Source organism: Polypterus senegalus, chromosome 6 (assembly GCF_016835505.1).
Source record: "Polypterus senegalus isolate Bchr_013 chromosome 6, ASM1683550v1, whole genome shotgun sequence".
In the NCBI taxonomy this organism is placed as follows: domain Eukaryota; kingdom Metazoa; phylum Chordata; class Cladistia; order Polypteriformes; family Polypteridae; genus Polypterus; species Polypterus senegalus.
In genome coordinates this window covers 82,874,547-82,890,797 of record NC_053159.1, presented here as the reverse complement: position 1 = coordinate 82,890,797, position 16,251 = coordinate 82,874,547, and the positions used below count along the sequence as shown (strand labels likewise).

At 36.2% G+C, this 16,251-nt stretch overlaps 1 protein-coding gene across 2 annotated transcripts in view; it reads right to left on the bottom strand.

Annotated features, from left to right (window-relative positions):
• adarb1b (adenosine deaminase RNA specific B1b) overlaps nucleotides 1-16,251 on the bottom strand; it is a 186,758-nt gene that overhangs the window by 18,991 nt on the left and 151,516 nt on the right. For both annotated transcript variants that reach the window (XM_039756429.1, XM_039756428.1), the window contains exon 9: nucleotides 459-640. In XM_039756429.1, coding sequence (XP_039612363.1) covers nucleotides 459-640 — 182 coding nt within the window. The remainder of the gene's footprint in view (nucleotides 1-458; nucleotides 641-16,251) is intronic.

Genomic DNA, 16,251 nt, shown 5'->3' with positions numbered 1-16,251 from the left:
TTATTACAGTCTTCATATTTTAGGGATTTTCATATATTTATTGATTTTTGTATTAAAATTAGCTGGAATAATTGTTTCACAATCAATTACTTTTAAGCTATAAACTAAAAATCCCAATACCAAGATGAATGCAGATGGCTAAGATGACCACATACAGTACCTTACTAAAGCAGGCTTTCTCATGTATACACTTTTCTTCTTTTTCTATGTTTGAGGCTTTTACTTAGTACTTATACTAATACATATATATGTTAAGCTGTTATAAATGTTGCCATTGGTCCGAAGAATTCCAGTTATAGCCACTTAAGATAGCACAAAAAATAATGGTGAAATTATTATTTTTTAAAACTTTAATTTGATGTATGTTTAGTAAAAACCTGAAATGATGCAAAGAATTGGAAAGCTGTGTGAAAACAAGATAAAGTGTAGGGGAGAGCTACAACACTTAAACCACTTACCACTTAAAAGAGGCCTGTTAAGTATGAATGGGGAACTGAGATCCTCAATATCAGCTATTCTCTGGTACATCGCTCTGCTTAGGTGGTCCGCATGGTACAAGCTTCCCAGGATTATACTGGAGAAGTAAATGGGCTCAGTAAAGTAGCTCAGTAAAGATCCCTGGATTCCCACCACATTCCATCTAAAAATTGGAATAAATTGAAAAATGAGAGTCAGAAGATTTAGGAAGGACTAGATTATTCTCAACATGAAAGACATAAATGGGATAAAATAGAGCACATAGTTCTTATGAGTTCAACTGTGAAATCAGAAGTCAATACAAATAAGTTTGTTACAAAATGCAGATTGCTAAATGTAATTTATGTGTTTTTAATTATAATGATTTCATTGCAATGAGCAAATTACAAATAGTTATGATATACAATACTCCAACTTATTCTCAAGTATCTAGACAGCAGAAAATGAAAGATACCATAAGAAATAATTACTCAAACATGCTGAAATATCCAAAAGGTTAAAAAATGGCTCAGCATTAATTGAGGCTGACATTAGTAAATACCTGGCAGGTTCTAAAAAAAAAAAAAAAGTCTGAAATGTTCTCTGGGTCATTTTTTCTTTTCAGATTTTAAGTTAAATAAGACATGTTACAAGAATGGTTACTTTAATAAATTATTTTTTTAGCATCAAAAACTTTTCTTGATTGTGAATATCAGATAATTGAATTTTCACTTTACAGTTACATTTTCATTTAAGGATTATTAGCATAATTTATTGTTGAGTTTTGGAAATTCCATGACACCATTTTGGAGTACGATTGTCATGACACACTGACCCATTACTAAGGGCACTGTCCTGGAAGTTGTGGCACGTGTCATCATTAGTGCAATGATATCTAAGCCAGCACAGCATTATTCATTGCTCAGGTTTGAGAATATCAACTCCAAAACCTTTTGCTTGTATACTTCTTCTGACTTTGAGTTAGTATCTTTTGAGTATCGACCTTCATTTTGGCATTGCTGTATATTACTTTAGATTAGTTTTAAACCTTTTGTTTCATTTATGGAAAATGCTTCATCTCCTTGTCTTCTGGCAGTACAGTGAGCCAGTAAAGGATATATCTCATAATATCAATGACATTTATCACATGACTCAAATATAATTTGGACAGTCTGTGTCGAGAAAGAATTATACATAAAACATCTCTGACTCAGGGTGGACCATGTTTGTACATACTGAGGAAGAGTATATATTTTATTGAGGGTTATATTATCTGAAAATATAATTGACAGATCCTATTCTTAATGCTGTCTCAAATTATCTAGTGCACTTTGTTGTAAAAGCTACTTGTAATGTTTGTTACTTTAAAATACTGTACATTAAGATAATTATCTACTTGTGGACTTGCTTAATTGCTTGTTGTTACTTTAATATGCTACATAATTATCTCCTTATGCACTTGCTTAATTGGTTGATTTTCATTCCATGAATAAAAATATCACATAATCAAAGGGATTTGGGAGTCAGAAAATGAACAAAAAGACAAACTGTTTTCTATGGGTTGCTTATGTACTAATTTTTACACAGAAAACATCAAAATTCTTCCCAAATCTGCTAATTTCCACTTTGACAAAAATTGCACTTCATAATGCGCTATTAAAATGCATTATATCTAATAAATAAGACTGTATTAACGTACAGTTCAAGAAGTTGCGGGACTCAAATATTTTTCTCCCTGTACTTTATACAGGATTACTCTGCTATAATTATGAATAATACTGTAAATTACCCATGTAGAACAAGATCATCATCAAGCAAAACGAACAGGCTGGTTCATAGCTTAACAAGAAAATGGCCGATATTGTAATGAGAAAGCAGAGTCATCATTTACAGTATACTGGTGTCACTGAAACCCAAGAACTAGACCAGTTGAGTGGTTGCTGGAGCCTATAATGACATTACAATGAACAGCAGAGATGCAGGGACCATCACAAACAAATTATCAACATTTTCCTTTAGTTCTCATTTTTATCCACAGCCTCTCTTCGGTTCAGTTTGTGAAAATGACTGGACATTAAACTGAAAAGCATGGACCATGGTTTAAAAGATTATTTTCTTTTTAAAAGCGTCTAATGGCGCTGGCATCATCAGTAGAAAAAAATACTGTACTTAACAAATCTGTATCTGTTGCTTTTTGTCCTTGTTAAACTTGAGTAAAAGCTCATGTAATAATGATGCATTGCAGTATAAACAGGTTTCATAAATTCTTGGTGAATTTCCTCATGCTTGTAGCAAAAAATAAATGAATCTCTAATAATGCTCCATCCAAGGCTAACTACTGTACCATGGAATAATGTATAGCTTGGATTTTATTTATTTATTTTTGTTAAATTGGTGTCTGTTAGGCAGGGCTTTGTCTTTACTGCTTTGCTTGCTCCATTTCAGAAAGTCCAAAAATTTTTTTAATATGGAATGTCCTTGTCAATGACAATGTACATATATCACATGCATACAACACAGAGGTGTTTAAATTAAACATTAAATACCTGCTAACGTGCAGAAATTTTCAACCAGGAGTAGAAATTTTTCATAAAACTCAAAGGATAATCAAGCTTATTTATTTATCTAAAAACTTTTCTTTTGTTGTTCTATCACATAAATTTCTGAGCTAGAAAAAATATAGAAGGCCTTAAAAGCAGTATTTTAATTTGAAACAAACAAAAGATCACAATGGATTACGCTGAATGACAATCATTTTGAAAGGTAAGATAATTTACTGAACTACATATTTTCCATTGGGTGAGAGGCAAATATACACTTTGATATGCTCAGTAATGTAAGTATGGTAATTTACTAAATCTTGTTTACAAATGACAGTAAGATGAAGATACTAATATATATTTGTATATTATTATATAAAGATGGAATATATACATATAGTATATTAAAAAACCATCAGGTTCCATCTGCTGCCTCTGTATCACTATATACAGACATTTAATTTTATATACTGCTTGTAGCTTAGAGAAAAACAAATTTCTCAGTTGAAAGCTAGTGTTATCCTATGCATTCTGTAGTGGATAGCGAATAAAGAACCTGTTTTGTTATATTCATGTTATAAACTGCAAATACCAGTGACAAACCCCCTTAAAGCAATTATAAAAATTACTAGACATTAAGCCCGTTACAATAACGGGCGCTAGAACAGTAGTGCATAAACATTAGTAGGACCAGTCAATATTAAATGGTAAGGGACGTTGACCTCATTCTGTTTCTTGTCTTAATTTTTTTTTGTCAAAAATATTTTTGCAAGAAGCCTAAAGTAAAATAATAATAAAAATAAAATAGAAATGTATATGACAATACAGTAAGTATAATTAATATTGCCTTAGTGTAAAACTTTGTAATAATCTGTAATACACACTATCTGAAGAAGATATTTAGGAAAAATGTTCTATTTTTTTACCTCATGAAATTTTTCTATAAAATTTAATTACAGACAACATTTCTTGTAAATATTCTTTCTGAGTTTGGCAAGAGTTTGCCTTGTTCAGAACCATCTACAACCTTGACAACAACATCTGGAAAACTTCTAACTCTTGCAACATATAACTGACCATGGCTGAATACTGGTTCTGGCAAGTAAATGCCAACTTTTTGCAAGGTTTGCTCTTCTGAGTCTTTCTCTTTTAGAGTTTTTCTCACGCTCATTTTCTTTTTCTTCAATCGATCTATTTGCTCGTATTTTTCTTTGTCTTTCAGCCTTTCTTTTGTTAATGTTTACTTGTTGATCTGACCGTTCTTCCGGGAGATGTTGCTTATATAGGATTTGATTGTCTGTTTCTTTTGTCCTACTTGACGTGTGCTTTTTTATTTTGGGTGGCATGTTGTTAGTAGATATGTCCGTAATATTTTCTCTTACAGTAATACTGGCTTGTATGTGGCTGTAATATGCGTCAGTGTATTGTGTGCCTTTAAATTTCTCTCGCAGTAATACTGCTTTGTATTTCCGTAAAATGCCTGTAATTTTCTCTGACAGTAATTCTGGCTTTGATGTCCGTAATAGGCCTATGACTTTAATTTTCTGTCACAACAGTGGGCAATCAGCAGAGTGTCCCCAGCAACTGATGTAATGCTTGGCGTGCAGTTGATAATCGTGACTGTGTCGTCTCCCCAGCAAGTATTTTAATCTGTGCTAGCGTGTAGCTGATTATTTTATGTGTGGTGTCTACCCAGCAACGGATTTTATGTGCGCGGCCACGACTACCTAATCAGCACTCTCCCCAGCAATGATGTCTTTTATTTGCTTATCATGCGCTGCCGCGGATAGGCCATTCACTGTGTGCCCAGCTTCGAGTGTGTGTGCATCCAAGGTGCCGTGCTCATGGGCGGGGCACGGTGCAATATGCGTTGCGGCCCTGCGCATTTCACCAGAAGACACACACACACACGGACCTGGACGCACACAGGGCTTTTATTAAAGAGGATGATATTTAATACCATACTATAGTGATTGGTTATGATGCATTACAATGGTAGATTGTTTCATTGCAACTCTAGTTTAACAGCATTTACAAAACAAAACAGGCATAAATAAACCATATGGAGAGCAGAGCTAACTACACCTAAACACATTTACCTGAAATATTACTTGCATCGTTCACTTGATGTACATATCTGAGTTACAGCAAAGGTGAAGCTGATTAAATGTAATACTCATATAAAAGACTGATTTAGAATTTCAGAATCAGCTTATTGCAGATGTCTTAGAGAAATGGGAGGAAACAACAATACCAAAAGAAATCCTAAGCAGACACAGGCAGAATATGCAGTGACTGGGCCAGGATTTGAGCCAGACTCCTGGAGACGTGTGGCAGTAGCACTAAGACCTCAGCTACATGGCCATCCAAATTGTGGTACTTAATGTCTGAGTAGGCTCTTTCTGATTTGACTGCTTAATACTCATATAGTATACAAAACATTACTTGAATGAAGCAAATGGAAAATGTAGGCAAATTATACGAAACTGACATTAATTTATTTTACTGGGTTTAATGGGGTTTATTCCAACACATTATACAATAAAAAGCATTATCAAAATCACATATAAGGAAAAAGAGTTTTATAATTTTATACACGTACTGATATACTATACTTTTTGCATGTCCAGAAGACTACATTACCCACAATATAGATATTATGAAGAAAAGTCTGGGGTTTATTTTTATACAGTATAAGGAACATACATTGTGAGTGAGCAATGTGAAGTATTGTTGAATTAAATTAAAGCAGAAGAAAACCGTGCTAAAAGAAAAGAGTTCAAAGTAAACAGACTCCATTTTAGGGACATCAGTGTTGTCCCTCTGAGCTCTTTAGAATATGATACTCTGCTTGCAGTGGAGCAAACAGTTTATCTGACAAATTAACAAATTTTACAAACAAGGCTTTTTCAGACTGAACTATGTTATAAAATAATTTCAAGTGTTTAAAACCTGAAACTGTATGTAAAAGGTGAGGTAATAAGGTGTAATAAAGAAAACAACACAGAATATTGAGTTTGTAGCAGTCTAACAATGCATATTGTTCTTTAATTTCTACCCACTCACAATTTATTAATTTGATATGTCTAAATAAATTAAATGTTAGAGCATATTACTGAAATAATGATAATTTATGGGTAAAATATTCAGCTACAATCAAACAATTTTGTGTAAACTTTACTCATTTCTAGGCTGACAATGCCTCAGCTATACTAAAAACTAAAAGTTGATGTACAGTACATTGGTAATTGTTTTGTTTTTTTTTTTTTGAATTGGATGCCTCAAAGACAGTCACAGGAAAGTCCTTGATTTGTCAAGTAAAAGATTGCAAAGAGATTTATTAAAGGACACTCTAGCATAATTTAAAACTTAATAATAGGCACACACTTTGTCAAGAAACATTAGTGACCAATTAAGACTTACAAAGACACAGGCCGCTTGACATCTTCTTATCTTTGTTTCTGCACGGATCCACATGTGCAGTGGCATGTCAATGAAATTTCTACAGTATAATTAAGCATTTGGGCTCGTCTGCTCTCTGTCAACTGTGATGACACTGTAACAAGATTCATCACTTTGAGTTACCATCAATTTCTTTTTTTTATTATTGGAGGCATTAGTATTTAAACTGGTCTGCCTTCTTATTAAGACTAATTAAGACATTATTTGCAGCAGTAAGAGTATCTGGAAATATTATTCAGGGCAGAAATAACCTCTTTGCAAGATAAAACTCAAGTAGTCAGAATGCAAATACACTTTATACAGTAACAAACAAATAGTGTGGCATACACAGGATTGGCGAGTCTCTTACTGGGACCATTTTTATGGTACATTGGTGTAGTTGTAAGGGAATGAAATGACTATTCATACAGTTTCTGTTTTCTTCTGTAGAATGGAGGAACAACCCCAGAAGGAAACCAGTTATTACTTTCACTCTAACTCTAGCTCCAGCTCTTCAAGCAAGAAGAAATAAATCTCTACTCCTCCTGCAGACCCTAACCTCCGCACCTGTGTTGATTTCTTTTCAATTGTGTTCTCCATTTATCCTCCAGATTGACACATCTGAAACTGGCTTGTATGCCTGGTTAAATCAGATCTTCAATCTTCCTATATTGTACTTAAGCCATAAACTGCTGAACTATGAGGTAAATTATGTGATGGAGGAAAGAGAAGCCCCAACAATGAAATTGCCCTTCATCCAATTAAGGTACTGCCCATTAGGCTGAGTGTTTACCCCTTGTTATTGACCATGCACCTGTGCAATGAATAGTTGCTTGGAAGGAGGTGAAGCCCAGAGTCATCTGTCAGTTTTTCGATTTACAACCCTACATATTCAAGATAGTACAGTGAAAAGGCATTCTCTACGTCAACATCAATACCTTCTCTCATTTTGATAAGCTCAAAGCTGGGTCAGCTCTTACATGTATTGCTGAACCTGGGGTGGAGGTATTTATTGTCACACACAAGACTGGTGAGTCTTTTACATTTACAGTACACTAGGGTAATAAAAAAGGAGTGAAATGATTATTCTCATGGTTTCCGTTTCCCTCTGATGAATGGAGAAACACTATGTGGAGGAAGTGTAGTGCTACTCACATACTGCCTCCCGTTATGCCCTTTTGAGCAAGAAGAAAAAACTCTACCCCCTGCAGGACAGTGCCATTTGAACAGCAAAGCTTATGAAGGAAGGCTGACATTGATGCGGTTTGCATTATGGAGCCGTCACACACGTAGCACACACAGATCCTGTGCTCCCAGCACATATAAAGCATATAAGGACAATGCATTCTAGATAAAACATAAACAAAAGAAGAAGAAGAAAGAGCAGCGCGGAGAAAAGAGACCCAAAAGCGTTGGAGAGAAAAAAAGGCAGATAAGAGATTATGAAAGCAGTGGAATTTGAAAGCCCCAAACAAGCGATGGCGTGATAAACATGCAGAGAAAGGTAAAGAATATGAAAAAGAATAACATTCGAAATTATTCTAGTGTCCCAGCCAGCTTGAAATATTTTTTGTTTTAAGTGACTGTTAGGTCCGACTGAGGGAGGGCAGAGTACAGCACGGAAGACTGATAGCGGGGTATTGATTGATGTGGTAATTCAGGCAAGACCCGAAGGGTTATGTTTGGGGTTACGAAGTCAGCGATTGTTCAAGTAAAACTATTGTGACACTTTATTACGTCAGTTGCTACAGTATCAAAAAAAGATAGTCAAGATCGCATTAGCGCAAACAAAAGGAAATTAATCATCAGGACCAGGTGTAATTGAAAAAAGAGCAGGACAAAGCGAGATCAGAAATAAAAGACAAAGAACAGTAAACAAAGTAAAGTAAAGCAACGACAAGTTTAATTTCAAGGAAAACACAATTCGGTCAGGTGTATATTAATGATCACAGAGAAGTGATCACAACGCGAGCAGCAGAGACACGAAGTGGCAAAAAGGACAGCGGCTGCACAGGCTTTAAAATCATCGACCGGCAGAGCAATAGCAGCTGCCCCCGCTTCACAACGCGAGTAGTGTTATACATTCTGCGATTAAGAGATATAACCATGCCCGGGGGCCAGAAATAACATACAAGTATTGTTTTTACAAAAGTAAAAGTGAAAATAATGCATATGTAACAATTCCCATGAAAATAACAATCTCTTTAAATTGTATAACCGGTAAACCAAACATGGGGGTGGGCGAGCGAAGTGAGCAGGCCTAGTATTTAAAATGAAAATCTATGCATGCTGTTACTACACTATTATTCTTCTCTTTTCAGCAAAGCATCTGGATACTATATTTTTGTGTTGAGTATAGTGACTGGAAATGTACCCAGTACCATAGATGCAGCTTCACTTGCACACTGCAATATTCTGCAACGTAACCAAATATTTTAGTCTTTCAAATTGCTTCTGCACTTTGCCAGAGTGATAAGACTACCGGCAGATAAAATGGCATACCAGAGTACTTACTCTATGTTAAACTACTAGGCTGCCAGTTCAGTTCCTGCCCTTGAAGCATTCATGGACTCTGAGCAAGTCACTCGTTTGTGCTCCAGTTGTGACAGCTGTACTGATAACAGAACTTTTTGTACTTGAGAAAGATGTAAAAGAAAAAGGTCGTATATACAAGAATGTTGAGTTGTGTATTGTGACAACGCAAATTCCTAACTTTTGCTTCTGTGAATCATGAAGTTATAATAATAACATTTCAGTTTAATTTACAAAGATATGATTTCAGTTATGCAAATAATGAACACACACACACACACACACACACACACACACACACACACACACACACACACACACAATGCTTTTAGTGGGTGCTAATTCTACAAGTTAAGTTTATTTGTATTTGTGTATCTGCTAAATAATTGGCTGTATTTTTGCCCTGTGAGTCTGTATCCTTGTTTTCCATGTTTCTGCTGCTGTACCCATTTGAATTTCCCAATGGGATTAATAAAGTTTACTTATTCTAATTGATACATGATATTGAACATGCTTCTCTTTAACTATCAGTTTTAAGGAGAAGTGAATATTGTAATGCTTATTGTAAAGCTATTTAAATCACTCTCCTACTACTGCAAACATAGCTGAAAACATGGCAATAAAGATCAAAGCTAATTCTAGAAATTGCATTCTTAGAACATAATACCAGCTTCAAGTGCTGAGGCATTGTGAAAATTCTCATTTTTAAAATAAAATAACAGTCACCACCTTTATTTTACTAAACATATTAATAAATATACAATTGTCAAAAAAAAAATACAAAGTTACTTACTCTACGCGACTCTTACTCTTATTTTGTTTGTGTCTTCTTTGCTACTTCAGCTGGAGATTGTTTGTTTTATGAAAATTCAACAAAATTTTTTGCTAAATGCAGAAAGCAATGGCTAATCACACTGAATATTTTTGATTTTCGGGGTATTTGACAATACTCACAAGTAAATTATATATATTACATTTTTAAGGAAGGTCTTATCATGTGATCCCAACACACCAACAGATCCTTTATACCAGCAGGTAAGAAGAATACATACATCAGCTAACTCATTTAACAAGTGTTAAAATATTAAAATCAAAGTAAAAAGAGATTTAAAAGTAAAAACCTCAAGTACAGTTCCAAGTAACAAGAATGAGGGGAAGAAGAAATCAATCTAGTACAGAACAATTCCAAATTAGTTTCTGCACTGGACTAGTTTTGCCACTTGGAACTACTAAATGGCCGTCCAAGCCATTCCTGCTGCACAGAAGAACATTTCAATATGTGGTGTTCACTGATGTCAAAATGGCTCTAATAGGGAAAGTGCAAATTAACCTGTACTGGAAATAAATGCTCTGTGTGGTACAATGCTGTGCAGAAATGAAAAAAAAAAAACAAAAACCTAAAAAATACTGGAAATACTTGTGTATTGTGGCACTGGTTAAAATGAAAAAAATACATCAGATAATTAATACTGAATAGCTTGCTCTCTGACATGCAATATTTGGGCAAAGTTCTTCAACTAGTGTCTGTTTGCTTGGCTCATCACACATCTGCTGCTCAACTGACAATTTCAAAGCACTTCCATTATGATAAACCAGAGGAAAAATTCAGAGATCGCAGTCTTGTGATGCTTCATGGCCATTAATCTACAGTCCATCTATGTTTAAGTTACAACTATATACAATTGACTAAATTCAAGGGCTGCTCAAAATCTGATTGATTATATTTTATATTCATTTTGTCAGTTTGGAACTTTCCTTTACATTGCTAATAAATTCAGTCCCTTCCAACAAAATGTAAAAGGGATAAAGCAGATGTTTTATAGGATTTTTTTTGAGTAAATGAGAAAAGATGTGTGTTTATTATTAAATTTATACCTGGGGATTTTTTAAAAAAAAGGAATGACGCAATAAAACTTAGGTCAGCAAGCTAATATATTTCTGCTGTTAAATTTGTTCAGTTCTTCATCTCTACAGTACATATTTGCAGATTAAAAGCGATGACATGCACTGACTCTGTAAATTTGTACATTTCAGTCATATCTTCTAGCTCTCTGACAGTTTTACTTTTATCTTACAGCTACCCTGCCTACTTGCCTGCCCGTCTGTCTGGCAAAGTTAACAGTTATCTGTAATAAATTATTTTTAAATAAATATCTATCTATTGAGCTGTCTGTTTGTTCTTGGCTGTACTTTTCATCAGTAATTTTTCAGTAAATATAGAGTATGAGAATTAATCTTTAGTGTCGATCATTAAATTCTCCAACAGAGAGTTAAAATTACCTGATTGAAGTGATTTAGAGAATTCAGATAATATAGGCAAATGAAAGGCACCAAGAAGATTACTTTACCTGTTATGGACTTAGTTTATTTTCTACTGATCCTTGGAACTGGAGACTCTAAATAAGTTAGCATGAAAACTGATAAACAGAATAGCTTCCAGATAGAAAATGTGGTGGACCATACAGAAAGGTTTGGCACAGCGTTAAGCCACTTTCATCAGGTTAAATATTCTGCAGACACTAATGCAATACATAAGAATGCCTAATTATTTTCCCAGATGATAGCTTTTATATGTGACAACCCTATTTTAAGACACATTTAATGTTAAAGGGACCATCTAAGTACATAAAAGGTTCATGACCCAGGGTTCATAGAAAGTATAGTTTGTTTCTGCCCAGTCAAAAGACCATTTGCCTCTCTGTTAACAAGATTAAATGACCCCAAAAGATCCCACTGTGAAAAGCACTTGCACAGTAGACTCATTTCCAATACTTCAGCTGTCATCTATAATTGTTTGTTACCAATCACTTTGCAGTAAAGTTATTTGATATTGTTTAGTTGTTCTTTGTATTGCTGGCATATAGTGTATGTTTATAGCCTGATAGTTATTGTTTATTGCATATTTATAGTTCTTACTATATGGTGTTATATTTAATGACCTCTGCTTGTTGAGATATGCATTTAATTTGACTGTACTCAAGTATAATGACAATGAATTGCCTTTCATTTTCAGACATTTTTCAAATATTTAACCTTACAAAGAAATGCAAAACAAAAAAAAAAAAAAAAAAGAATCTAGCTCTCTGTTATGTTTATGTAAGCTGAACCCAGTTTGAGATTATTGTATGTAATGACTGGTATGATTGGGTCACTGGAATTACTGTCAGAGCATGCTGAATAAACTGAAGCAGCTGATGCCCAGTTCTCATAAAAGGCCTGTATTTGGGATAAAAAACTAAATTTTATGATCCCACATGACTTTTCATAATAAAATGTTATAAATGTCTGGGAATTTGTATATGAGTGAAAACACCTAAAGAAAATATTGTGAGCTCCCCAAATACACAGTACCTAGGGATAATGGGAGCATACACATCACAGCATGAAGTTATGGGAAAGAGTAATGGAAGCTAGGTTAAGAAGCGAGGTGATGATTAGTGAGCAGCAGTATGGTTTCATGCCAAGAAAGAGCACCAAAGATGCAATGTTTGCTCTGAGGGTGTTGATGGAGAAGTACAGTATAGAGAATGCCAGAAGGAGTTGCACTGTGTCTTTATGGACCTGGAGAAAGCATATGACAGGGTGCCTTGAGAGGAGTTGTGGTATTGTATGAGGATGGGGACCGTGGTGAGGTCTGCATTGGGGGTAACGGATGCATTTAAGGTGGAGGGGGGTTTACATCAGGGATCAGCTCTGACCTCTTTCTTATTTGCAATGGAGATGGACAGGTTGATAGACAAGATTTGACAGGAGTCCCCATGGACTATGATGTTTGCTGATGACATTATGATCTGTAGTGACAGTAAGTAGCAGGTTGAGGAGACCCTGGCCAGGTGGAGATATGCTCTAGAGAGGAGAGGAATAAAGGTCAGTAGGAACAAGACACAATACATGTGTGTAAAGGAGAGGGAGGTCAGTGGAATGGTGAGGATGCAAGGAATAGAGTTGGCGAAGGTGGATGAGTTTAAATACTTAGGATCAACAGTACAGAATAATGGGGATTGTGGAAGAGAGGTGAAAAAGAGAGTGCAGGCAGGGTGGAAAGGGTGGAGAAGAGTGTCAGGAGTGATTTGTGACAGACGGATATCAGCAAGAGTGAAAGGGAAGGTATACAGGACGGTAGTGGGAGCAGCTATGTTACATGGGTTGGAGACGGTGGCACTGACCAGAAAGCAGGAGACAGAGCTGGAGGCAGCAGAGTTAAAGATGCTAAGATTTGCATTGGGTGTGACGAGGATGGACAGGATTAGAAATGAGGACATTAGAGGGTCAGCTCAAGTTGGACGGTTGGGAGACAATACTTCAATTCTTTATTGTCATGTGTACAAGTACCATGTACAATGAAATGCTTGCATGCATGTGCCCCCGCAGACAGTGAATACAGACCAAAAAAAAAAAAAAAAACACAATAAATAAATGAATATACAGTAAATAAGTAAATACAGTAGGATGCAAAAGTTTGGGCAACGTTGTTAATAGTCATTATTTTCCTGTATAAATCGTTGGTTGTTACGATAAAAAATGTCAGTTAAATATATCATATAGGAGACACACACAGTGATATTTGAGAAGTGAAATGAAGTTTATTAGATTTACAGAAAGTGTGCAATAATTGTTCAAACAAAATCAGGCAGGTGCATAAATTTGGGCACCGTTGTCATTTTATTGATTCCAAAACTTTTAGAACTAATTATTGGAACTCAAATTGGCTTGGTAAGCTCAGTGACCCCTGACCTACATACACAGGTGAATCCTATAATGAGAAAGAGTATTTAAGGGGGTCAATTGTAAGTTTCCCTCCTCCTTTAATTTTCTCTGAAGAGTAGAAACATGGGGGCCACAAAACAACTCTCAAATGACCTAAAGACAAAGATTGTTCACCATCATCGTTTAGGGGAAAGATACAGAAAGCTGTCTCAGAGATTTAAGCTGTCTGTTTCCACAGTTAGGAACATATTGAGGAAATGGAAGACCACAGGCTCAGTTCAAGTTAAGGCTCGAAGTGGCAGACCAAGAAAGATTTCGGATAGACAGAAGCGAATGGTGAGAACAGTCAGAGTCAACCCACAGACCAGCACCAAAGACCTACAACATCATCTTGCAGCAGATGGAGTCACTGTGCATCGCTCAACCATTCGGCGCACTTTACACAAGGAGATGCTGTATGCGAGAGTGATGCAGAGGAAGTCTTTTCTCCGCCCACAGCACAAACAGAGCCGCTTGAGGTATGCTCAAGCACATTTGGACAAGCCAGCTTCATTTTGGAATAAGGTGCTGTGGACTGATGAAACTAAAATTTAGTTATTTGGGCATAACAAGGGGCGTTATGCACGGAGGAAAAAGAACACAGCATTCCAAGAAAAACACCTGCTACCTACAGTAAAATATGGTGGTGGTTCCATCATGCTGTGGGGCTGTGTGGCCAGTGCAGGGACTGGGAATCTTGTCAAAGTTGAGAGACGTTTGGATTCCACTCAGTATCAGCAGATTCTGGAGACCAATGTCCAGGAATCAGTGACAAAGCTGAAGCTGCGCCGGGGCTGGATTTTTCAACAAGAGAATGACCCGAAACACTGCTTAAAATCCACTAAGGCAATCATGTAGAGGATATACATAGGATGTAGAGGATACATATACAGTAATCCCTCCTCGATCGCGGGGGTTGCGTTCCAGAACCCCCTGCGATAGATGAAAATCCGCGAAGTAGAAACCATATGTTTGTATGGTTATTTTTATATATTTTAAGCCCTTATAAACTCTCCCACACTGTTAACATTATTAGAGCCCTCTAGACATGAAATAACACCCTTTAGTCAAAGTTTAAACTGTGCTCCATGACAAGACAGAGATGACAGTTCTTTCTCACAATTAAAAGACTGCAAACATATCTTCTCTTAAAAGGAGCGCCGTCAAGAGCTGAGAATGTCAGAGAGAGAGAGCGAGATAAAAGCAAACAATCAAAAAATCAATATGTGCTTTTAAGTATGCCGAAGCACCGCAATAAAGCGGCATATTGTAGAGGAGCGTCCGTATCCTCAAGGCAAACAGCCTCTGTGCAAACAGCCCCTCTGCTCACACCCCCTCCGTCAGGCAGAGAGTGAGAGAGACAGAAAAAGCAAACAATCAAGCACCGCTGGAAGCATATCTTATATCATTGAGGAGTTTTAGTTAATATGTAATACATGCTCTGATTGGGTAGCTTCTAAGCCATCCGCCAATAGCGTCCCTTGTATGAAATCAACTGGGCAAACAAACTGAGGAAGCGTGTACCATAAATTAAAAGATCCATTGTCCGCAGAAATCCGCGAACCAGCAAAAAATCCGTGATATATATTTAGATATGTTTACATTTAAAATCCGCGATAGAGTGAAGCCACGAAAGTCGAAGCACGATATAGCGAGGGATTACTGTATACACACATATATATATATATATATATATATATATATATATATACACACACAGTGGTGTGAAAAACTATTTGCCCCCTTCCTGATTTCTTATTCTTTTGCATGTTTGTCACACAAAATGTTTCTGATCATCAAACACATTTAACCATTAGTCAAATATAACACAAGTAAACACAAAATGCAGTTTTTAAATGATGGTTTTATTATTTAGGGAGAAAAAATCCAAACCTACATGGCCCTGTGTGAAAAAGTAATTGCCCCTTGTTAAAAATAACCTAACTGTGGTGTATCACACCTGAGTTCAATTTCCGTAGCCACCCCAGGCCTGATTACTGCCACACCTGTTTCAATCAAGAAATCACTTAAATAGGAGCTGCCTGACACAGAGAAGTAGACCAAAAGCACCTCAAAAGCTAGACATCATGCCAAGATCCAAAGAAATTCAGGAACAAATGAGAACAGAAGTAATTGAGATCTATCAGTCTGGTAAAGGTTATAAAGCCATTTCTAAAGCTTTGGGACTCCAGCGAACCACAGTGAGAGCCATTATCCACAAATGGCAAAAACATGGAACAGTGGTGAACCTTCCCAGGAGTGGCCGGCCGACCAAAATTACCCCAAGAGCGCAGAGACGACTCATCCGAGAGGTCATAAAAGACCCCAGGACAACGTCTAAAGAACTGCAGGCCTCACTTGCCTCAATTAAGGTCAGTGTTCACGACTCCACCATAAGAAAGAGACTGGGCAAAACAGCCTGCATGGCAGATTTCCAAGACGCAAACCACTGTTAAGCAAAAGAACATTAGGGCTCGTCTCAATTTTGCTAAGAAACATCTCAATGATTGCCAAGACTTTTGGGAAAATACCTTGT